This window comes from Scyliorhinus torazame, chromosome 17, assembly GCF_047496885.1.
Source record: "Scyliorhinus torazame isolate Kashiwa2021f chromosome 17, sScyTor2.1, whole genome shotgun sequence".
In the NCBI taxonomy this organism is placed as follows: domain Eukaryota; kingdom Metazoa; phylum Chordata; class Chondrichthyes; order Carcharhiniformes; family Scyliorhinidae; genus Scyliorhinus; species Scyliorhinus torazame.
In genome coordinates this window covers 109161396-109173594 of record NC_092723.1, presented here as the reverse complement: position 1 = coordinate 109173594, position 12199 = coordinate 109161396, and the positions used below count along the sequence as shown (strand labels likewise).

The 12199-nt window shown below is 42.6% G+C and overlaps 2 protein-coding genes, 1 long non-coding RNA gene and 1 other non-coding gene across 8 annotated transcripts in view; 2 read left to right on the top strand and 2 right to left on the bottom strand.

Annotated features, from left to right (window-relative positions):
* Positions 1–2229: 2229 nt before the first annotated feature.
* rps2 (ribosomal protein S2) overlaps positions 2230–12199 on the bottom strand; it is a 112727-nt gene continuing 102757 nt past the window's right edge. Inside the window, exons 1-8 of one of the 2 annotated variants that reach the window (XM_072480863.1) lie at positions 7808–7827; positions 6207–6338; positions 5999–6088; positions 5798–5905; positions 5200–5373; positions 4607–4766; positions 3770–3861; positions 2230–2352 (exon numbers count right to left, since the gene is read on the bottom strand). In XM_072480863.1, coding sequence (XP_072336964.1) covers positions 2272–2352; positions 3770–3861; positions 4607–4766; positions 5200–5373; positions 5798–5905; positions 5999–6088; positions 6207–6335 — 834 coding nt within the window. In that variant the 5' untranslated portion in view covers positions 6336–6338; positions 7808–7827 and the 3' untranslated portion in view covers positions 2230–2271. Of the gene's footprint in view, positions 2353–3769; positions 3862–4606; positions 4767–5199; positions 5374–5797; positions 5906–5998; positions 6089–6206; positions 6339–7807; positions 7828–12199 lie in introns of those variants that run through there. The other variant, XM_072480864.1, reaches the window with a different exon arrangement.
* Positions 8003–11966, top strand: LOC140394060 (uncharacterized). The gene is made up of 2 exons (XR_011935811.1): positions 8003–8174; positions 8940–11966. It is a non-coding gene; the product is annotated as an uncharacterized lncRNA (long non-coding RNA).
* LOC140394663 (small nucleolar RNA ACA64) lies at positions 8702–8835 on the top strand. The gene has a single exon (XR_011935957.1). It is a non-coding gene; the product is annotated as a small nucleolar RNA ACA64 (small nucleolar RNA).
* rnf151 (ring finger protein 151) overlaps positions 10676–12199 on the bottom strand; it is a 91751-nt gene continuing 90227 nt past the window's right edge. For all 4 annotated transcript variants that reach the window (XM_072480858.1, XM_072480861.1, XM_072480860.1 and 1 more), the window contains one exon: positions 10676–12089. In XM_072480858.1, coding sequence (XP_072336959.1) covers positions 12020–12089 — 70 coding nt within the window. In that variant the 3' untranslated portion in view covers positions 10676–12019. The remainder of the gene's footprint in view (positions 12090–12199) is intronic.

The window sequence follows — 12199 nt, the reverse complement described above, 5'->3', positions numbered from 1 at the left end:
AAGGAAACTAGGCATCACTGGACATTTGCTTGTAGAAATTAGCCACGTGAGCATTGCCCTAGAACAGAAGGGAGGTGTTTTTAAAAAATAAATAATTTTTTATTGTCACAAGTAGGTTTAACATCAACACTGCAACGAAGATACTGTGAAAAGCCCCTAATAGCCACACTCCGGTGCCTGTTCGGGTACACGGAGAATTCAGAATGTCCAAATTACCTAACAGCAAGTCTTTCAGAACTTGTGGGAGGAAACCCACAGACATGGGGAGAACGTGGACTCCGCAGTGACCCAAGCTGGGAATCGAACCTAGGACCCTGGCGCTGTGAAGCAAGTGCTACCCACTGCTACCTGCACCTCTGGGGTGTGGGGATGAAACCCACACAGACATGGGGAGAATGTGCAAACTTCAGACAGTGACCTGAGGCCGGGATTGAACCCGGGTCCTCAGTACCGTAGGCAGCAGTGCTAACCACTGTACCACCGTGCCGCCACTCCTCAGAAGGGAGGTGTTTAGTGAAAGATGCTGTGATCAATCATTCATGGTAATACTGATCATAGTGTAGGCCATTTAGCCTGCTCTTTGGTAGACCTTTCCAATTACTCTCACTCCCCATTGCCCTGCAAAATGGAAATTACATTTTTCAAACTGGATAATCAATCTGCTTCTGCTACCCTTTCACAAATGCATGTCAGATTGCAATAACTGTTCCCTCTGATTCTTTTACCAGTGGAAGCCTTTTTGGACACACTACTCCAGCTGAAGCCTAATCAGTATTGTGTAAGGGTTTATTAAACTTCCCTTATCTTTATATTCTGATAAACTAAGGATTGGTGTGCACACATCCCCAGGTAGCTGCACGTACTACAACTTTTATAGAACCTTTAAGCATCCTGAGACATATCCTCAAATTGTACAATTTACTTTCATTATTCTAATTCTTCCTACCAAAATCCACACTTCTCAGCACTATTTCATGTCATGTATTTTCCCAATTTACAAATCTGCACCCCCTGAGGTCCATTACCATTCTTGTCATTGTTTACTGCATTTCCAAGTTATCCATAAATTTTGAAATCAAACCATGAATACACCCAAGTCCAGGTCTTAATATAAAGAACAGTGGTTCTAATGCCGACTCTTGGGGACCTTCACTGGAGAACATCACCCTGCCCCATCAGGAAAAACTGTTGGCCAATTATTCTCCAGTTTCCATCTATTGATTTTGTATCCACACTGCAGTAATTTTGCTAATGGCCCAATGCCCACCAACCACATGATTCTCATCAACTCTCTACATTACTTTGAATAACTCTATCCCATTAATCAAAAACTTGCTTGAATAAAATCATACTTTCATTACTTATCCCATACTTTTCCAAATGCCAACTGATTTTGTTCTGTACGATTGTCTCTTGGAAAGATTCCCTACCATTAGGCTGACTCATCAGCAGTTACGTTTATCCCTTTTTTAACACAGGTAGAAGATTTGCAATCCTAGAGTCCAGAGAATGCCATTTCAGACGATTCAGTGCTGTCAGAGGGGTAAGGATCAAAAATGTCAAAATTAAGGCCTTGCCTGGCCAGAAGCCATGTTGTGAGGACAAGGGTAATGGTTCAATGGGACATTCAATTAGGATACAGACAACAGTTGGATGAGCTGAAGTTAATCAGCAGCACATTGCAATAACAATCTAGTTAAAAAAGGTGGAGGATTTGAGCTGAGGCAGTAATGGAAGTAGGCGATCAGACTGTAGTACACAGGTAAGTGATTATTGATATTTCTATGTGATGACATAGATCATTGACTAAAGGGTTAAGGGATAATTCACAAGATTAAAAATGCTCTGGCCATAAGATCCAGCAACTTTCATTAGTGGCACAGTAGCAGTGGTTAGCACTGTTGCTTCACAGCTCCAGGGTACCAGATTCGATTCCTGGCTTGGGTCACTGTCTGTGCGGAGTCTGCACGTTCTCCCCGTGTCTGCAGGGGTTTCTTCCCACAAGTCCCGAAAGACGTGCTTGTTGGGTGAATTGGACATTCTGAATTCTCCCTCAGTGTACCCGAACAGGCGCCAGAATGTGGCGACTCGGGGATTTTCACAGTAACTTCATTGCAGTGTTAATATAGGCCTACTTGTGACAATAAAGATTGACCAAATTTTGACCTGTTAACGCATTTCCCCCTTCAAAATCCAGCCCTATTCAAAACAAAGATCACAAACACAAGATCATGGGAAACAGGTCTTTATTTCATTCTTTGCATAAACGCTTTATGTTGCTGGAGCAACAGCCGACTGGGACCTTTGGACTGACACACGGGTGTGGGTCTTGGCCAGATGATCAGTGAATTCCTGAAAGGGAATAGAGAAAACTTCACAGCATGCTTTACACAATATAAAATACTGCAGGGAAAAAACTGGTTAGCCGAAAAGGAAAAATAAAGAGGATGTGAATGTCGTACAGAATAGATAAAAATGTTATCGCTCAGGGATTCTCAGTAGCTCCTTAACATGTTTTCAAAAACATGTCAGAAGGACAAAGATTAGCAACAACTGAAAAAATATATTTAAACTGATTGTCCAAGTTCCATGTGCAAGCCTCTTTCAATTGAAATAATCTCTGTAAACCCCACTTTCCTGACTGGCCAATTTCTAGCCCATCGAGGAGCGTCTGAGTAAGTGAATTGGGCTGTTACTTAGTGGAGTCAGGTTTCCATTGGGGAAATAAGACGTTGCTGGAGCTGCAGCCATCCTTATTGAGTAAAGTGTTTCATCAGATCTCAGAGAACAAGGAAGAGGTCATTGTCAAAACTAAATTTGACATTGAACAAGAAATAATAGTTCCAGGTAACTGACAGGTTAATTGCATCAAAGGAGAATATGGTATGAAACATGTGTAGAGAGAGGAAACCCCAGAACTGAGGGCCGAGGAAGCTGAAGGCATAGAAAATAGGCCATTTGGCCCTTCGAGCCTGTTCCACATGGCTGCCAATGATGGACCAATTAAAATCTAGTATGTGCAAGAGGCCAGGATTGGAGGGGGGGGGGGGGGGGTGCAGAGATCCTGGCTTGTTGCAGGGGCTGGATGGGATCATGGATACATGGGCTAAACAATGGGGCAATTTGAAAACTAGCACCAAAACATTTGGTAATTATTTTTGATACAGAAAAAAAACTGTTATTAGGGATCTTTTGGGATTTCTGTAACATGGGGAACAGGAACTTAGAAGCAAAAAACTTTGTGAACTCTGGACCGATGATGTGCTACAATAAACATCAACAGTTGTGGTGCTGCGAGGCCCCCAAGTGTGGAATCCTGGATCAACAATATGGCGGGGTTTATTAAATTGGAGATGGTGAAATTTGCCTCAAGGGTGCAAGAGTTCTTCAGGCGGTGACAACTGTTCTTGGACTTCCTGGCAGAACGGTAGACAATGGTCAGCAGCAGCAACCCGGGGGGGGGGGGGGGGGGGTCCTATTTTATTTTTGTTTGTCTATACTGGGGGATCTGAGGGGGTGTATATATTTGCTATGTGTTTCGGCGGGTGTTAATATATTTATGTATAGGGGGGAGGGGGGCACTGGGTTGTTTTGTTTTCTACTTAATTCTATTGGGTTCCTTTTATATTTTGTGAAAACTTTAATAAAAATTTTTTAAAACAACAGTTGTGGTGCTGTGAAAGCAAACTAAATGAAAACAATTGTCAAATCTCTTCATACATCTAAGAAGTCATGTTTCTGTAAGAAAATTTAGTTTTCAGCATGGTACCTGGTATGGGGCCTTGGTAAACACAGTCTCTTTCCACAGATCCGGGGTCAGATAACTGTAGGTCTTAGAGATGGCATCAAAAGTAGCTTTAGCTGTTTAAAAGCAGATATAGCAAGTTATAGGACAAGTACTAGACTAGTATGTTATCAAAATTAAGCTTCAAGGACCTTGTTGAGCTTAAAATGGAACAGGTAAACCATAGCTGCCGTGCAATGCTCCATTTATTTTCCTCTCTTAATATGCCAATTACACCACTGGCAGGTTAAATTGTGCAGAGCTGAGAGGCATTCGGTAACTTAACAGGAGCCAGATGCAATCAGAATGGCCTTACAAGTACTACCCAATCACCTTTTCTGACAATTTTAGATTGGTCTACAAATCTAATCTCTTGTTCTACATTCAAACACAATTAATTACAAAAGACAAATACAGCCCTCCCAACCTCCAGTCCAAAAAGAGTAAATACAAGCATTGCTATGAGCAGAGCACATTAGCACAGTGGCTAGCACTATTGCTTCACAGCACCAGGGACCCGGATTCGATTCCTGGCTTGGGTCACTGCCTGTGTGGAATCTGCACGTTCTCCCCGTGTCTGCGTGGGTTTCCTCTGGGTGCTCCGGCTTCCTCCCACAAGTCCTGAAAGACGTGCTTGTTAGGTGAATTGGACATTCTGAATTCTCCCTCAGTTTACCCGACCAGGCGCTGGAGTGTGGCGACTAGGGGATTTTCACAGTAACTTCATTGCAATGTTAATGTAAGCCTACTTGTGACAGTAATAAAGAATATTATTATTACATACATCTTTTCCCTGGCACTGTAGTTAGAAACCTGACTTACCAAAGTTGCCCAGTGTGGCCGTGCAGCCTCTGGCTGAGGTGTAACAATCGTCAATACCAGCCATCTGTAGCAGTTTCTTGGGTACAGGAGCTGAGACAATACCAGTACCACGAGGTGCAGGGATTAGACGCACCAAGACTGAACCGCAACGGCCAGTAACCTGGAAAGGTTGAGAAATAGTTAGAGCACTGGGACAATTTGTCATAAAACCAACCCACCGACAAATAAACATAATTCAAACATTTTCTCAGGTAAACAAGGCACCCTATAACAGGGCAGTTCAAATTTCAAGCAATTCCGATCAATGCAGAATCAAATAATGCACAAGCCATAAACAGAACAGATTTTAGTAAATCTTCCTATGATCGGGAACACTGTACACATTAATTTACTCTTTCACTGAATGCAGCCAAAGCATAAAATGAAGAATCAAGGCAATTGTTTATTTGTGCAATGCCATGTATTCTCTATATTCCTTCTACAGGTCAATACTTCAACTGAAGCTGCTTTAAATGAAACTTTATTTTATTTCACATGCATTGCTGACAACTTTACATAGTATACACCAAGCAAACACCTGTATTTGTACTTGCCTTGCATGGTACAGTGTGTGGCTTTCCAATTTTGTTACCCCAGTAGCCCCGCCTTACAGGGATGATTGACAGCTTTGCCAGAATAATAGCTCCGCGAATGGCAGTGGCCACTTCTTTGGAGCACTTGACACCCAATCCAACATGTCCATTATAGTCACCAATAGCAACAAAAGCCTGAAAAATTTGAGAGAAATTACAATGTCATACCAAACACATTTCTGGTGGGAGAAAGGTGGGCAGCAGTGACACAGTGGTTAGCAATCCTGTTAGACCGCGCCAGGGACCTGGGTTCGATTCCGACCTTGGGTGACTGTCAATGTAGAGTTTGCACATTCTCGGTGTCTGCGTGGGTTTCCTCTGGGTGCTCCGGATTCCTCCCACAGTCCAAAGATGTGCCGGTTAGGTGGATTGGCTATGCTAAATTGCCCCTTAGTGTCCCGACGGTCAGGTGGAGTTTATAGGTTATGGGGATAGGATGTGGGCACTCCTTTGGAAGGTCAGTGCCAACCTGTTGGGGTGATTAGCCTCCTTCTGCACTGTAGGGATTCTGATTCTTATGAGGAATTGAAGTATTGCCTGTAGCCAGACAATAACATACCTTGAACCTTGTGCGTTGACCGGCACGAGTTTGCTTCTGTACAGGCATGATCTTGAGAACCTCGTCCTTTAAAGCCGATCCCAGGAAAAAATCAATGATTTCAGACTCCTGTACAGAAAAAAGATTATAAAAATTGATTGATCTGCTTAACCTCCTGCAGGCAGGAATTTACATGGTGGAAATTATCTGCACAAACATTACCTTTATAGGAAGGGAGAAGAGGTAAATTTCCTCCAACGTTTTGATCTTCATATCCTTTACCAGACGCCCAAGCTTAGTTACTGGCACCCACTGAGGGGGAAATGAAAGGTAACATATTTCAAGGCTCATGTCACAACAATTAATTTTGTGATTTTGAGTCCATTAATTGAGACTCGCTACATAAATTTAAGCTGACATTGCATCTTACCTCCTTATCTTCAGCCTTTCCACCACGGGCACCACGGCCTCTGCCGCGTCCCCTACCGCGGCCTCGGCCCCGCCCACGGGAGCCAAAGCCCCCACGGAAACCTCCTCTACCACTGGTGTCGTCCACCATTTGCTGCAGCACAAAGATGAAATTTATTAAGGGATCAAAGGTTTCAGTCACAGCCCATTTATATTTTCAGAAGCATTTTGGGCGACACTAATCTCTGACTCTGTTGCTGTGCAAATCGACTTCTTTACTCCATGGACTGTTTCCGCAACACTGGGATCAACTCACACTGTAGTTGCACGAAAACACAAAACATTTTGTGACAGAGCATTCAACTTTGTGTAGATTACAGCCTGAATCGTTCCTTATATACCGTGATCATATTGGAAATATCTTTGGAAATGATAGTCTTTGAAGACTTTCAAATGGTCAGAATCTCTTATAATGCTGCACTGCCTGAAAGGGATATGGAAGCACATTCAAAACTAAATTTCAATGAAGAACTGGATATTTTGAAAGGAAAACCTAACAGACGATTAATCTGGATAACTGTTTGAAAGAGTCAAAGGCACAATACACTGATATTTTGCACCCATCATCCTATTCAGCTCTTTGGCAGTCTATTTGCAATATGGCAACGAGCCAATCAGTTATACTGATGCCGGTTAAGGGACAATAATCAGACAGGACACCGACAAGACCTCCCCAGCTTTACTATGAGGTAGTGCAATGGAATCCACTGGCTGGGAGCGGGTAAGGCCTCATTCAACATCTCATCTGAAAGATACCCCCACTACAGGATGCACTGGAGTGCCAGCAGTCTGACACAAGGCAGTTTCCAAGGTGTAACTTATGAACTCCTGAGGCAAGACCATTACCACAGAGAACACTTGGCCCAAATCTTGCCATAACCACAGCCTCCATTCTGATGGTTGTTATTTTACATATTTCATTTTTTGTCTTCAACATACTGAAAGCACAACCACTCTTGCACATACACCAAAGCAGTTCAGGAAGACAACTTAAGGTCAACTTTTGTCCCCAAAACACAAAGACTTTCTTCCTCCACTGGGTTTCTGTAACTTAGGATCCCCGATCTTGCGTTTTATTCTGGTTGAATTATTACCTCTTCACACACAATGAGGGGGAGAGGCAAGGTTGCAGCTTGAGTGCCGGTTGTCCTACAGGCTGCAGCAGCCCCGGTGTCTGGTTAGCCCGAGAGCCCAACTCCATGTGGGAGTCTGGGCATCACCCCCATTCTCATTCGGATCAGGGTCGGTTTACGGTGAACTTTATCCGGAAGATTCATTCCAGAGAAAGGGGGTTGGGGTCTATCCGAGTAAATGCCGCCAAGCCGCGGGTCCCGGGCAAACCTGGACTCGGATCACCACCCCTAGGCCGCCCGCATCTCAACCCACCCCCCCTAAAACTAAACTCCCTCATAATCCAGCCTTTTCACATTTAACCACAAAATAACCACACGAGGCACTTTATTAAGGCCGGTTTGATATTTAGCAGCCTTTGTCGGAGCCGCTGTGAGGCGGATGGCTCCGATTTTGCACCGATTGCCAACACTCCTAACTAACACAACTTACGTGATGATTTTCAATCAGAAGACCGGAGGCCGACGCGCGGCGTTCTTAAAACCTCTGGAATCTCGCGAGACCCCAAACCGGATCTCGCCCGGGTTGGGGGGGGGGGGAAGAGGGAAGAGCCCCTCCCCCGCCCCGGACAGAGCATGTATCTCTCTCCCCCACCCGTAGAAGTGGCCCGTTATCTATACTATGCAGATTCGGGGGTTTCCAGATAGGAATGGCGACCCCAGATCGAGCATAGATCATTACCCACGCGTCCAAAAAGCGGTTTGTCAATCTCCGTTATTCAGATTTTGGGGTGAGCATTCCACCGCCCTATAAGAAGCAGTTGCTGCCGTTCCGGAGGCAGAGAAGACGGTGCACGGTGGTAGGTACATATGGAAATTGAGCAGTAATGTAGTTTTACAGTTTTGTGAATAAAAAGTATATTTTTTGAAAAAACTGTGGAGAATTATTGTTAATTTTTTTGGATTTCAAGCTCTGAAGCATTTTTTATTTCTGATAACTTTGAAATGTTTTAATTTCGCAATATGCCGTTTTTCATATTTAAAAAGTGACGGTTGTTAATTTTATCCTGGTTCAAGTCTTCTAAATGTTAACCTAGTTTGTATGAGGGAAGACGGCCATAGTTTGTATGAGGGAAGACGGCCATAGTTTGTATGAGGGAAGAAGGCCAACCTGGCAAATGTTGAGACCTGGCCTTCAAAGTAATTTATTTTTTTTACTTACCCTGGGTACCTTTGCAATGTTTAAATTGAGTGCTATTACTGTCATAACTAGCTGGAGCCCAATATTGATTTATATTCGAGCTTGTTGTCATGAAGTATAACTGGTAGCAGTGACCTAGTTCAGCACTTCGGAACACGTGCTCGTAACTGGGTTGCTGTGTTTGGCACCCTCTGAAAATTACCAACAGCATTATTAGTTACTGTGGGTAAGATAAGGGTGCCCACATTAAAAGGTACACTAAAAGCTTATTGCCCACTTTTGTATTGCATGTGGCCAATAAAACCCGTGTGCCAATACATTTTGTTTTGCAATACCCTCTTTTAAGAAAGCATCATTACTTGGTGTTGCATGAAAGCAGCATTTAGTTTCTGTATCGTGATTTTATTTTCATGGTTGGTTACAGGTCGTGAATGGTCTTGAGAATTGGAAGTATGACATCAAGTAGGGGACTGAACCTTCAGCCAGAACGAATCTCTGAAGTCAGAGCAGTCTTAGTGGAAATAGTGAGGTACAACTGCTTGGGGGAGAGGGGACACTTCACCCTCAATACCTCTGAATTGCAGTGTCATCTCCTGTCCAGTTTTCTTTACAACAATCTTAATTTCCTGAATGTCTCAAAGGATATGCTTAAAATCAAAATCTGAAAAAGTTGCTATATTGGACTCCTCACCCTCATAAGATACTGCAAGACTCAATTTATTTTGCCTAAAATAGATATTCTTTTGCTCTTTCTCCCATCCCCACAACACATACTTGCACATTTGACTAAATGGAAAAGTAGTCTGCAACTCCTTACACTATTCATTATCATAGAATTTACAGTGCAGAAGGAGGTTCGGCCCATCGAGTCTGCACCAGCTCTTGGAAAGAGCACCCTACCAAAGGTTAACACCTCCACCCTATCGCCATAACCCAGTAACCCCACCCAACATCAAGGGCAATTTATCATGGCCAATCCACCTAACCTGCACATCTTTGGACTGGGAGGAAACCCACACACACTGGGAGGATGTGCAGACTCTGCACAGTGACCCAAGCTGGAATCTAACCTGGGACCCTGGAGATGTGAAGCAATTGTGCTATCCACAATGCTACTGTGCTGCCCTATGTACTGCAGTTCCTGCAATGAAGAAATGGTGCACAATTTATCATAATTCATTACTCCCTGTAAGTACTACATACACATTTGAAAATCTTTGAGTGATTCATTAATTACTCTACAGCTCTACTCAAAGTATAATCCCTCTTGCCAATTGTTGAGGGAGTGTGGAAGAACTTCCTGCATGAGTCCTTCATATTGAGAGCAAAAGATGCAAGTGTAATTGCTCTTGCATCAAGGAGTCTGAGCAAAATTGAAGTTGGGAAATTTGCACCAAGGAAGATAGATGTGATTGTTGTTGGAGGCCCATCATTCAGTCCCAGTCTGTGCGGAGTCTGCACATCCTCCCAGTGTGTGCGTGGGTTTCCTCCCAGTCCAAAGATGTGCAGGTTAGGTGGATTGGCCATGATTCAGTAATGTCCCAAATCCAACCATGTTTTTTCTGCAGTGAATACTCCGTCCATAGTCAGAAATGATCATGTTCAGTAACGTTAGCCTGTCTACCATCCAGGGCACAAGTTAGGAATGTTCAGCATAGTCTCCACACATGGATGAGTGCAACTCCAACAGTACACCAATCTCAAAACCCATGCATCACCTAAACCATTTACTCTCCAACAGTGGTGGTAGTGTGCACACCATCTACACAATGCACTGCAGCAACTCATCAAATCTTCAAGCACCTTTGCAATTTTATGACCTTATCTAGAAGGGCAGCAGATATGGGAACTTGGCAGGTAGTTCCCATGTCACTAGTACCCAAATCACTTCTGTCACTGGGTGAAAATTAAATTGCGGCACAGCCACCAGCTTTGCAGGTGTATCTGCTTTAAAAGTGGCTTACCAAAAGGGCAAATACACATACTGGCTAATTAGAAGTTGAAATATCTGTATAGGCCAGGCAGTAGGTAATGAGTTACTGAAATGAATGTCCCCAAAAACGAGGACAACTCCAATATGTAGGGATGCAATTTTATACAAGCTTAGTGCAGGGCATTTAAAGTCAAAGTGATAATCATGTTTCATTAAGGACAAGTGCATTCATGAAAAACTTCAATGCCAACACTTTATTTCATTTCATAAAAAAAATTCAGCTTACAAGATAGAAAAGTCAAATACAACTAGATGCTGCAAATTGACAAGCATCACATTAACAAGGACAGCAGAACCAGGTAGCTAGCACAAGATTCAATAACTCAAATGATCAAAAGAGTATTGTTGCATTTCCACTAGACTTTTCCCCCCCATTAAAAAATATTCAAACTTAATTTCATTGTCCTTTTAGATTTTAAATCGGAGTTACAGAATAGGAAATATTGCAATGCAAGTTTTTAAGGCAAAAGATTTGACACAAAGATTAAACCCAGGATAGTAAAAACACACTGGAAAGAGAGCAGGATGTTAATTTCGGCTTCTGCCTTCCAATTGAAAAAAACCTTGGAATTGGAGTAGAATACTCAGCTTGTGGCCAAGTTAGTATTTTGTGCTCTTAGTACTGCAAGTAAAAGGCATACCTAAAGGGTTGTCTCCTGCTATATGAAACTGCTGCCAAGTCTGAATCCATGACTGGTCAATGCTGACCAATAATAGAACATGTTCTGTTAGTCACAACATTCATGAATCAGATTTTCACGATAGAAAATCAGTTTGATTAGCCAAATGCATTTCAATTGCTTTTGCTACAGAAATGCTGGAAGATTTTCTCTTGTATTCATAATTTTCAGCGAGCACAAAACAGTACTTGGATTTTGTAGGTCATTGCTCAAGCCGTAGCCTAAACAGACAATGGAAATCACCTTTATTGACCAGTTTAAAGTTGATAAATATTTCAAGGCAAGTTTTGGTACAGCATATACTTGATGGTGGCTAATTGTAAGGAAAAGAAATAAAGGATTAGGGAAAAATAAAGCATATCCGTTCTGGGCATCAATTGCTCAGATGTCGATCAACAAATGGGCAATTCTGTCATGGAGTTACACAAGGAGATGGATAGATTACATTTTGCAGCCAGCTGTGAACTGGGACAGACCAGCCTCTATCCAGTTCCTGCTGGGTGCAGGCTCATTGAGGAAATGCTCATGATTGTCAGTCTGGTTAACATGCTGGCATGGCAAAGGGTGCAGCTCACATGGTGTTGTGTCAGGGCACTACTTACCAGTCCTTCACTGGAGGATTAACATACTTAAATGGCAGTTTTAGATAAACTCTGAACAACAACAAAGAATGAAAACAGATTTATAACTTCTGGCTTTTGACAACTATTGAAAAGCTTCTCAAAATGTAACAGCACAAATGATAGAAGTAAGCAATAAATTAACCCATTTTCAGTAATTAGGTGTAAGCTTTTAATCTTTGATAATCTGACAAAAGGGAGCACAATATTATCAACGTGGCCGTCTTCGGGAAAAAATTTTTAAACTGAGGTTGCTGCGCTTCCAAATGGATTTCCGGCACCTAGAATGGAAAAGAAACAGGAATGGATTTTAAAAAAAAAAAAACACCACAATTGTTTGGGCTGCTGCTTTCGGACAAATGCAATCACATACGATGAAATCTCGAGTTGT